We start from the raw sequence: 12084 nt of genomic DNA, 5'->3' as shown, positions 1-12084 counted from the left end.
TTGGCCTAGAGAACATGAGCTGTGCTAGCCTTGCTGACAGACACATTCCCTGGATGAGAAGTGTTCAGGAACCAGTAGCTAAGGAAGCTAATGTCATAATGTCTGGTGGCTGAGGTATGCATACAGGGATCTAGGACATCAGATAACCTCAGAGCAACTTAGAATTGCTCTCTGGGACCTTCTGACTGCTCCTGGTCCTGGCCTCTATCTCAATGTCCAGGCTCCAACATTCTTTAGATGTTCTCTGCTTTCTGCTCCAGCCTTCTTTGGATCCCCTTCCAAGTCTGCGAGGTTCCATCTCCCAGAGCCTTTGGGATAACCCTTGTAAACCTTTTCAGTCTTTGCTGTTTACAAGTACCATGTATTCTCAACTGGCCATCACAGTAAGGCAGAGGTGGCTGGAAGAGGGCTGGCTGGCCCATTGCCCTTCCTCCAGACTGAAGCTGGAACATAACATGCCAGTGTTACCATTGTGAACAGATCTTACTAACATGGGTACAATCAATAAGAGCCATTTGAGCAGAACTAGGACTGAGAAACTGAAAAATGATGTCACCCAGTAGGGTGACAGGGCAGGATCATGGGCAGCCCTTAAGACATAGGCTAGTCTTTCTGTGTCCATCCTACTGGTCTCATGCATATACAGGTGCATATATATGTATGTATATACACATATATGATACACACATATATTTTTATACACACACATATACACACACACAATCCTAGTATCCAACTAGGATCCTTGTGGCAAATGGAGGAAGATGGTTGAAAGGGATAGAACGAAGGGGGAAAGCCTGCTTGCTCTATTGTACCCCAATCACCAAACACTAAGAATTATCTTTCTGTGGTAAGATTCAAGGATTAAAGTTCCAGTCACACACTTCAGGTAGACCAGAAATCATAAGGAGACACCACTCCATTATATATAAGGTAGACAGGCTGCTTCAAAATAGACACATAACCTAAGACTGATGTCAGGGTCTCCTTGAGTTCTCCCACGCCACTTCTGTCTCCACTCTCTTCCAATCACCCAGCAACAGACAGCAGTGCTGACTGGGAGGGTAAGGCAGGAGGGGACAAGACCCCACAGACTCAATATAACCATGGACCTCAGACCCACCAATTAAAAGAAATCTCTTATGTGAGTTCCATCCACCATTCATACCCTGACATGTGGGCAAGACACACCAGTACATGCACACACGCCAGCACACACATACACATATGTACAAACATCCCCTAGCTGAGCAAGACCCTCAGGTAAGTACTCAGTAGGTGGTGCTGGGCCAAGAACAAAGCATAGGCGAAGTCACACAGGAGTGAAGCACAGGGCAACTCACTTCCTAGTACGTTTATTGGAGCTTGGTTAAGAGTGAATGCAATCGGGAGTCCCCGGCCACAGCCCCATTAGCCCAACTGGACCAGAGATCAGGGGTCCTGGTACTTTTCTTCCCATCATAGACAACATTATTAAAAAAAATAAACTTTACAATAATACATTTTCGCTCATCTGTAGGGTATTATTTCCATAGTTTCGTTTCTTAAAAAAAAATGAAAGAAAAAAATCACAGGATATATGTATATGGATATACACATATGTGGAGAGAGGAGATCCAGTATGTACAGACAGTGCATGAATGTCTCAGAAATGAGGAGAGAGAAAGCAGAAACAAGGAGAAGAGGGAAGGGGCAAGCTTGGGAGCCCACCAGAGTGTTCCGTACACACATCCAGCTAGGGTCTCCCCGGCCCTACTCAACAGCCCTTCTCCCCGAGAGAGACCCGCCAAATGGACCCACAAAAAAAATCAAAAACAAACAAAAAAGCCAACAGAGGATCATTTCTCTTTGACTTCAAGATTCCTGGCATGAAGGAAGAAGGTGGATCTCTGAGCTGGTGCCCAACCAAGGCTTGCTCGTTCCCAAAGAAGCTTCCTCCCATAACAGCTCCCAACCCCATCCATACTACAGGTGCCTCAGCCTGGAGCAGACATGGGGGTTCCTACTCCAAACTCAGATCCACTAGGCCATATAAGGGCTGGGGATGGCAGCAAACCACTTCTATCTTTGAAGCCAGGAAGAAGAGGTGATAAGGTCCTTGTGGCCAGCCCTGCTTCCTTGCTCACTGAGACTCTCTGCGAACCCTTGGGCAGGTCCCCAGAATAGGCAGCTGCAATTGTCCTTTCCCCAGTCCATACTAGGGACAGCAAAGTCCCTTCCACAGTAGGGTCTCATCTGGTCCAGAGAGAAAACACCAGTGAAGAGAAAAGAGTCTCTCAAGAACCTTGAGCCCTCGTTGGTGCTGGATGTCCCTTGTAAGGGACCCCTGGGCAGGCTTCTGACTGCCCGCCTGCTTGTCTGTTTGGTTTAGAAAAACTTCTCCAGAGAAGAAACTTGGGAGGAAAAAGGTTCAGAGATAATGTAGGAAAAAAAAAAGTGTTTTTGCAAGGGGAGTTTGTGTGTGTGAGTGTGTGTGTGTGTGTGTGTGTGTGTGTGTGTGTGTACGTACATGTGTGTGTCTCTGTGTATAAATGTGTGTGTTTTCATTTTGTCAGGTGGGAGTTCGTATCTGGGTTGCTTGAAGAACTTTTGTGCTGGGTTCCAAAGGCCTACAAGGCCGAGGTCAGCATCAGGAGCAGGAGGGCAGTCAAGGCAGTCGACAGTCTGGCTCTGCTGGAGCCTGAGTAAAGTTTGATCACCTTTTTACTCCCTGGGCTGATATTTGTCGTGAGCTGATCCATGGCAGGCAGAGGAGGGGACACATACAAAGAAAACAGAAACCTGTCAGTAGAGCTGTGCTCAGACAAAGACATAGACACACCAGAAAACTGTCTGCTCTGAGCCTACCTCTCCAGCCACACAGAGACCCTCCCTTGCTTCTCCCTGGCCCTCCAAGGGCAGAGCTGTATCTCCAGGGAAGGGCAGGAGCAAATGATGGATTCTTTCTCTTCTAAGCCTTAAGGCAATGGGCAGCTGTCTCAATAAATGGACTGGTAGTTCCCCCCCCAAAAAAACACACACACATTGGGAATAGGGGTGTGTGCCCAAAGGAAAAATAGGAAAATAGGCATGGTGGTATAGTGACTTGTAATCCCAGCATTCAGAAAATGGAGATAGGAAAATCATAAGTTCAAGGCTAGCCTTGGGTACAAAGTGAGTTCAATGCCGGTCAGGACCATAAGTTAAGATCATATTTCAAAATTAGCAAATGAACAAAAAGGATTCCAGAGAGATAATCTCCTTCAGGGTTCATAAGGTCCTGACAGAGAAGGAGAAGGTCACCTTCACCCTGCTCCTGATTGCTAGGATGCTCTTCCTCCACAATTCCCTCACCCCTGCACATCTGACAGAGCTTCTCCCTCACCCTCCTGCAGAATCTTGTACCACCATTCTCTCACCTAAGTTATCCTGGGTTGATGAGTCGCTCCTATACCCAGGGCAAGGACTCCTTTAAAAGTCTGAGTCTTTCTCTACTTCTATGCCCTGTAACCAACACTGAACTAGAGCCAAGCAAGTACTCAACCCATTTGTCTTAGAGGAAACTGGGGGGTGGGGGAAGCAGTTTAGAGTAGCTACTTGTTAGCCACAAGGAGACGCCCACACCACCCCAGAAGAGTGAGTTCTCATTCCAGCCCAAGTTGGGTCAGAAGTTCAGCTGACCTAAGTTCAAAGTTCACCTAAATAGCAGTTCCTCTGGGCCAGCCTCAAGTACCCATCCCCACCATGCCCCTACTCACCTCTGTGAAGCACATGCTTAACTCTTTGGAGTTGTTGGCCTTCAACCCTTGCTCCTAGGGAAAGAAGGAAGGACAAGTTAGGAAGTTTTGGGGTCCAGGTTTTATCCAGTGTTGTCATTTACTGCCAGCACCCTTAAGCACAGGGTCCATACCAGACGGCAATGACTGGGTCCCATGCAGCACAAAGCACCCCGCTCACTCTGAAACACATTTTTATCTTGGATCCTGTGGACTCCTGAAGAAAACTTTGATCTCCAGTGCGTCGCATTCTGTGGCCATCCATCCACATCTCTTAGTACTACTCACTGCTGCCCAAAGACAGAAAGCCTGCCTTTGCCTTCCACTGAGCAGCCCTTGGCTCCTAACAGCAACTCAGCAAATGTTTTATTAAGTGCGTGCAAGTGCAAATGAATAACTGCCACAGAGAAGAATGTTTGCCGGGTGCCAGCTCATCACTTGCCATTGCTGCTGGAGAGCTGTGGTGGAAAAGATTATGAGCCCTCATCTGAGCTCAAGAGAGAAGAGAGCTGGGATTGATTAGTGATGCCTGTCACTGAGGTTAGGGATCTGGCAACTGTGCTTGGTCATTTCCACCCCAAACTGATGTGTGCACCTGAGCAGTATGCAGATGAGGTGAGAGATGAGAAGAAAAACGGGTTTGGTAATGCTCCAGAATCCTCTACCTTGACTTAACTACTTGGCAGCAGGACCAAAGGATACTGACAATCAACAGTTCTCTGTTACCAATACTGATAGAGACCCAAGAGAACAAACTGAGGACATGGAGCATCTTTTGGGCTTCTAAAAGCTTGATTCTCACAGCAATTGTGGGGACACTCTGGCCACTAGAAGCATCTAGGCAGCCCAGGAAATTATGCAGAAGTCACTGTTCCTGGCCAGAATTATCAATAATCCCTTGGACACCATAGGCAACTGATCATCCTGGGCATCTGGTCAATGGAGTGCAGCCCCAGCTGTCACTTAAACCCAAGCCAAGCAAGTGTGATGATAATCCAGACTGGAGGAAGCAAGGGGAACCAGACCCAGGAAGAGCCTGCTTAAGACCACAGCACCAGGCTCGCCAGGTGACAAGATCTGGCCCAGTCAAACCACCAACTGCTGTTCTCTTTAGTGGTCCCTGGGCTCTAGGCTCTTGAATCCTCAAAGATGGGATTCTCCTCTTCAAGACAGGATGCCACTCTATCCATGCTCTGGGCAGCCACTGCAGGGACAACAGTCGCCCACCTGGCACCTTCCCCTACTCTAATCCTCGCCATGTCACATCTGTCCTTCCTGTGTACCACCAAGAATCTACTTGCACCCCCGCATCACTTTCTATTTTAATTACCAGGTGTGACAAGCCTGGCCTGCCTTCAGGGGTTCCCTGGCTGTCCTGTGTCCTCTCCTCTCTTTCAATGTTTACTAAATAGGGAACCCATATAAATCAGAGTCAGATAGCCCATAGGATTCAAGGTCCTTATCTCATTCCAATTAAAGGCATCCTGTGTTTGTTTCATTATTGCATTTTAGAGTTACATATAAAATTGTTTTTAAACAGTCCATTACTTTAAGAAAAATAAAATCTGAGAGAATAATTACCATCTGTGACTGGACAGATGCTCTAGTAACCCATGCAGGCTCTTAGACACTGGTGGCCATACAGGATTCTACACCAAGATCAAGCCACAAAGAAAAGGCAAAAATGTTCCCAGGCCTGAAGCCAGAACCCTGTTCCCCAGCTTTACTAAAAATGCAGAGATAGGATTTGAATACTCATGCTTTCTAGGGCCCCTGAACAAAGCCTACATTTCCCCAGAGTGATCAGGGCCTAGCAGGTTATCCCAATCAGAGAGAAAAATCATTCAGAATTTAAGGACAGTAGACTCCAGGGCAGTGGGAGGCCACACCCATGCAGTGAGGATTATCTGTCAGATACTGCCCATGTGCTACAAGACCTAGTTCTAGAACTCTCTACTTGTCTAGTCCCAATCATATTTATACTTCAGGACCTAAATCCTTGGCCCAAGGTGGTCTGGAACAGACTAAGAAGCAGAGACCCAAGCAGACAGAGCCCTGGGCTCAAGACTTGGTTGTTCATTGCCCAAGACAAACTTACTGAGCCCAGTTTCCCCAGCTATAAAAGAACCTAGCCATATGTACACACCTCATGAAGCTACTGTGGTGTTCAGGTGAGACAAGTGAGGCACATGTGGGGGCCCCACAGATCTCAAGGGTGCCTGTTCATAGCACAAAGCATGAAGCAGAACAAAGTAGCTTTGTATCCAGAAGCTGAACCCAAGACAAGTGCCCAAGTGACAGGGAATGAGCCTTAAGGTAAGCAGGTGCAACCCAAGTAAGCCTGCAGTCTGGAGTCACTGAGCGATGGGTAACTCAGGGCAGCATCCTGCTCTCTTCAGGAACTCCTCTACCCTCTCCACACAATGGCAAAAGGCTAGAAAAACCTCTGCCCTCCTGATTACAGCAAACAGAAGAGAGAGAGCAAGTGGCTCCGCAGCCTCCAACAGATAACCCAAGGCCCCTCCACCCAGTTCTAGTCACACAAAACAGCAGCAGGGAGGGTCCCAGCCTAGCTTTTCTAAAAGTGGCACATGGGTGGGGAGGAGCGGAGAGATAGAAGCTCTACTACCTAACACCAGAACACAGAGGCTCAGATTCACTGCCTCCCTCCCTAACTGGCTGTAGCTGTTCCCTTCACTTCTTAAGGATCTCAGCCCCGAGGCTGACAAGATGGTTCAGCAGGTAAGGATTCTTGCCACAATGTCTAATAACCTGAATTTGATCCCCCAAATCCCACGGTAGAAAGAGAACTGACTCTTACAAGTTGTCTTCTGATGTCTATATTTGTGACATTGCATGGGTATACATACACATAAAAATAAATAAAGGCTTTGATTCCCAAACCCCACGGTAGAAAGAGAACTGACTCTTACAAGTTGTCTTCTGATGTCTACATTTGTGACATTGCATGGGTATATATACACATAAAAATAAATAAAGGCCAATAAAAGAGAATATCATCCCTGCCTCAAGGGGCTTATACAGAATCTGAAAAATAAGCTTATACACAAGGGTCTTTGGGCAGCCTTTATCCCAGGAGGGGCCCATCATCCACCAATCCTGCTCAAATACGCACGCGCGCGCGCGCGCACGCACACACACGCACACACACACACACACACACACACACGGGCACACACGGGCACACACGGGCACACACAAGCACACACCATTGCTCTGTCCACTGAGGCTGCTCTGAGTCCTGCTCCTACCCTGCTCAGAACCCCTCATAGGGCAGGATCAGGACCTGTGGATGTTGAATGTCCCAAAGGACACAGGCCCAGACAGGCTGCTAGGACAGGCAGACATAGCACTTCCAATAACTACCCATATTACACGAAGGTGGGACAAAGGGGCTTTGTGGGAAAAGCTAACTCCTGAAGGCCACCAGAAGCTGTGGGGGAGGGGGAACACAGGTGCCACCGGTGACACAGGGAAAAAGTCACACACCTGCAAGTTTTATACTTCTAGAACTTTCTCCCAGGGAGGTTCTTTTTGCCCAGGAAGACCCCAGGTTACCTCCCTACCTCCCAAAGCCAAGTCTTGAAGTCCCATGAGTCTGTCTGGTTTGGCCCAGATTCTGGTGACTAAGGCCCAGTGCCAGTCTGCTGGGCTAGCAGACCAAGCCAGCTCTCTCCTGTACCCTTACTCCTGTTCTAGGCCTCATCCCCAACCTCAAGCCCTTCTCTCTCTCTCTCTTATACACTCTCTCTTTTCAAGCCTGTGAATAAGAGTATCACAAGAGTCCTCCAGTAGGTCTCCCTGACCCTCTGCATCTCTCCTTTGCCAAATGATCTCCACCTGCTGTCAGATTAACTCCTGTAATCTTGGCTCCGAGCAGATCCCACACACCCCCTTGGCCAAAGTTTGTCAAGCTCTCACTGTTCACCACTTTCTGCCTATTCCATGAGTACAGGACCCACCTCTCCCAACACAGCACTCCCTGTCCTGACAGACTACAATTCTTTGAGCTCAAAGCCATGAGTCTGTAAATGTTTCTCAGTAAAGGGCCAGTGGCAATACTTTTAGGCTTTGCAGCCAGAATGACTATCAACAACTTCCTGCAATGCTGCCTATGACACAGGGACAAAATGCAAAATCCTAAGTCATCAGCTCAGCTCTTCCCTCTGCCTGTCACACCATTGTTTGCTCCAAACTATAAACTCAGTGCCCATCTAATTTCTCCAGCCCTGGCAGCAGGTTTCTCTCACTGGTTAGTCCCCGGCTTTCACTGGGGTTCTCAATGGAGGAGTTAGAGTGAGGACTGAAGGAGCTGAAAGGGTTTGTGGCACCATGAGGAGAGCAACAATACCAACCAACCACAGCGCCCAGGGTCTAAACCACCACCAGCCTGGGAGCACTTAGGGAGGAATCCAGGGCTTCAGTTGAATACATAAGAGTGGAGGGCCCTGCTGGGCATAGGTGGAAGATGAGATCCTTGACCTCATGAAGCCTGAACGCCCCAGGGGGTGGGAACTTTGAGGGTGGGGAAGTGGGAGTGGGGGGGTAGGTAGGGGTTACATCCACAGAGAAGAAGGAGGAGGGGTAAGGGGATAGGGGGTTCCTGGGTGTGTGGGGGATGGAGTAAGGGGACAACATATGAAATGTAAATAAAATATCCAATAAAAAATGTAATAAAAAATAAATTCAAGAATTTAAGAATAAAAAAAAATTAAATCAATAATAATAAAAAAAAAAGACAAGCCCCCAGACTAGAGCCTGTGAAAGCCCATGTTTTAGGGGGAAAAAAAATAAGTAAAGATGCTTTAGCAATCTAAAATACAAACAAACAATGAATGGGGTCCATAACATGGCAGAGCCAGTAAAGGTGCAAACCTAGCACCTGAGTTAGAGCACCAGAAACCCACACAGCGGTGGAAGGAGAGAATTTACTCCACAGAGTTGTCCTCTGATCTTTACATATGTGCCATGGCATGTGCACCTGTGTATACACATCATACACAAACAGGGTCACAGATAACAATAATTAATTGATCAATATGTAAAGAATTAACTTTTTCTAAGAAGAAATAATGAAATGTGGAGTCCTTAGGCATTGACTAGCTTGGGTGGGGGCTCATGCCGCAGCACTGAACTTCTCCTGCTTAGGGTCAACCTCTTTAGCAGCTAAGCTATTATTGGGAAAGATGTCATTGTTTGACCATCAAAGCAATAAAGACTGCATGTCTTAGTTAAGAGTTTCTATGATTATGATGAAACAGCATAACCAAAAAGCAAGTAGGGGAGCAAAGAGTTTATTTGACTTATACTTCCATGTTGTAATCCATCAAGCCAGGAGAGGAACAGGAATTCAAACAGGCCAGGAACCTGATGCAGGCAGGAACTGATGCAGAAGCCATGGAAGAGAACTACTTACTATCGTCTTGCACCCAGTGGCTTGTTCAGCCTTCTTTTATATAGAACTCAGAACCACCAGCCCAGGCGTGGTACCACCCACAGTGGACTACACCTTCCTCCATCAGTCACTAATTAAGAAAATGTTCCACATCCTGATCATATGAAAACATTTTCTCAGGAGAGGTTTCTTCCTCTTAGGTGACTATAGTTTATGTCCAAGTTGACATAAATCTAGCCAGTTCACTATACAACCCAAACAATATTAACCTCACGCACCAATGTTTCCTTATAAGCTCATATAAGATCTAGTATGAGTCTATAAGTCACATTGCATGCATGCATGGATGGATGGATGGATGGATGGATGGATGGATGGATGGATGGATGGATTGATGGACAGACGAACACTATAAGTCTTAAAGTCAGATGAAGGTTTGAGAATTCAGATCACCAACAGTCAGCATAGGTGTGTCACATAAGACCTCTGGATCACTTTCCTGAATGTTGAATAGAAATGTTGTCGACTCATTGTGAATCCAGTAAGATGAGAATTATCAGCATACTAGCTGATAGTTATCAGACAGGAGCTGTATAGTAACTATTATATTTCTCATGTGCCCAAGTATGTCTAATACAATACTGTTAGGTAACAGGTGTTTTCATATTTGCAAAGAAAATGCCTAAACTAAAAAAGATGTGAAGAAAGTTCTTTCCTAACTCCCTATCCCTTGGGCTCCTAAACTCAATGTTCCTTCAGTGACATCAGTTGAGTGGTTTCCCATATCATGTCTGACACCATGGTGTATTCTGGATCTTAAGCCATCCAAAGTTCCAGTTCCCAAGTTTTAGGGACACACCCCTCACCTGGATAGATGTGCAGGTGGTGATGACACTGGTCCCCAGGCTGGTGCTATCACTGAGGTCATCTGGCAGTGAAGGAGTCTTCTCCACCCGAGGAGCCTGGGTAGCTGGGAATGAGGGGCCTTTGGGAGACATGTTCACATCTGTGCCATTGCCGAAGGCCTGAATGGCATTCCCTGGAGAGAGGACAGATAGAAACAGCAAAATCAGATCCCACTTTTATCATGTCTTGTTGAACTTATTCCTAATCACTGCACTCCCAGAAAGGCCCAGAAATTGAAGATAAAAAATGGTAGGATATTAGAATTTGACTTTGCTAAGGCTCCTTTCAGACTTAAAATGATCTCTCGGATAGAAGAGGAGAGCTAGATAAGGCTGTCTGCTCTATAGTCTCCTCAGTGTCTATTCTTCTAGGGGACTCTGGAACCCTGTCAGAGTAGAACATCAGCTGTCCCTTGCCTTTTCAACTGACCCAGCTGTCCTCAAGAGGTACAGCATCTGAGAAACATTGAGTCTTCCCTTGTCCAGGAGGACTTGGGTATCTGAACTCTGACACCACAGAGAACTATACCCTACAACTTCCATCTGTGCTGGGGTCACAGGTAACTCTTCAGTTTACCTCCATCTAGCTACATGTCCTTTAATGACAGGCACTGGGATCTATCTCTGAATTCCTGAACAGACAGGAAAGAAAAAAAAGACAGATGAACAGAAGGAAGAAAGGAGAGAGGCGGATGGGGGAGGGGAGATGTACAGGTGGAATAATCAGCAAAAGATGTCAGGCTGTAAAGACCAAAAGCAGGCTGCATTTGACTGGGATCTCTTCTCCCTGCAGCCTTTAGATCAGTAGTCAAATAACTTTTTTTTTTTTAGTCCTCAATTCCAATAGGAAAGCCACTATATGGAGAAGGTGCCTGTGATCCTCAGGAGAAGACTCAGTCTCCAAGACAAACTGGTTGATGATGTCAGAACAGCCAACCAAAGTCCTTCTGTATTGATCTTCCATGGTATAAGGAATGCTGATGGTAGACTTGGGCAGCCCACTGACAGTTCTAGTATGAAATCTCTAAGAGCTCAAAACTTCAGGTCTGTGTAGAAAGCCCTATACGATGCAAAAGCCCCACAGGTATCACTGGACATCCTAAAAAAGTGAGAGGAAAATGACCAGGGCAGGCAGCTCTAGGTTCCCTCCCAGAGAGCAAAAATGTATGTTGGGTAGGGGACAGAAGGGACATGAAGGCGTGGGAAAGTTTTCTCAGACTTACGGAGGCATGGGTTTTCTGTGAAGTCCTTGAGGAACTTCTCACACTCTTCTTCCATGTTCCCACTGCCACGACAATTGCACCAGGGAGACACCACGATGCCCGTGGGGCTGGAGTCCACATAGTTGGGCGTCATATCAAACCCTGGAAGGGAAAAGGGGAAGGAAAAAAGATGCGCAGGCATAGTAGGACAAAGGTTTCCTACCTGACACCCCCCCCAAAAAAAAAAAACACAGATACCCTTACTTACAATCCTAACTCTGAGCACAATTACCTCTGGTGACTATGAGGTCAGCAGGAACAGAAAGGCCCAAGGCCCAGAGAACCACCAGACTCTGTGTCATTGGGAAAAGATCCCAGTAGCTCCCACCCAGCCTTCCGTCCTCCTTCCATTCTGTCTCACAAACATTCAGAGTGATTCCCCTAGAATCAAGGAGCTGAAAGCTTCCATCCTGGGTTGGATCTCAGTGCTAGCATTTGACAACTAAGTGAACCTGGTCAAGGAACTCAGTCTCTTAAGCATCAGTTTTCTTGCCTGGGAAATAGAAACATCAACCTCTCTTTAGTGGAAGCTCCACATTGACTCATTAGCAATACCTAGAAGGCTGTAGATTAATTTCCAAAGCCCTGTAACAAAGACACAGGGCCCCTCCTGATAAGGAGGTAGCCTCCCTCTCCCCTATTCTGTCTGAATCTGTTGCAGGCAAGGTTATGCTGTCAGTCTCCCAACAGCCTTGGGCTGGGCTCCAGCAACCCCCACCCCAGTGAGATTGGGGGCTGTGGGGTGG

The 12084-nt window shown here is 46.9% G+C and overlaps 1 protein-coding gene across 2 annotated transcripts in view; it reads right to left on the bottom strand.

Moving 5' to 3' along the window:
* Positions 1–1339: 1339 nt before the first annotated feature.
* Gfra2 (GDNF family receptor alpha 2) overlaps positions 1340–12084 on the bottom strand; it is an 86144-nt gene continuing 75399 nt past the window's right edge. For both annotated transcript variants that reach the window (XM_028758731.1, XM_028758732.1), the window contains 4 exons: positions 11300–11440; positions 10038–10210; positions 3738–3791; positions 1340–2732 (listed from right to left, as the gene is read on the bottom strand). In XM_028758731.1, the coding sequence (XP_028614564.1) occupies positions 2610–2732; positions 3738–3791; positions 10038–10210; positions 11300–11440 (491 nt within the window). In that variant the 3' untranslated portion in view covers positions 1340–2609. The remainder of the gene's footprint in view (positions 2733–3737; positions 3792–10037; positions 10211–11299; positions 11441–12084) is intronic.

This window comes from Grammomys surdaster, unplaced genomic scaffold (assembly GCF_004785775.1).
Source record: "Grammomys surdaster isolate TR1022 unplaced genomic scaffold, NIH_TR_1.0 126219, whole genome shotgun sequence".
Classification (NCBI taxonomy): Eukaryota; Metazoa; Chordata; class Mammalia; order Rodentia; family Muridae; genus Grammomys; species Grammomys surdaster.
This window is presented reverse-complemented; position numbering and strand designations above follow the sequence as displayed.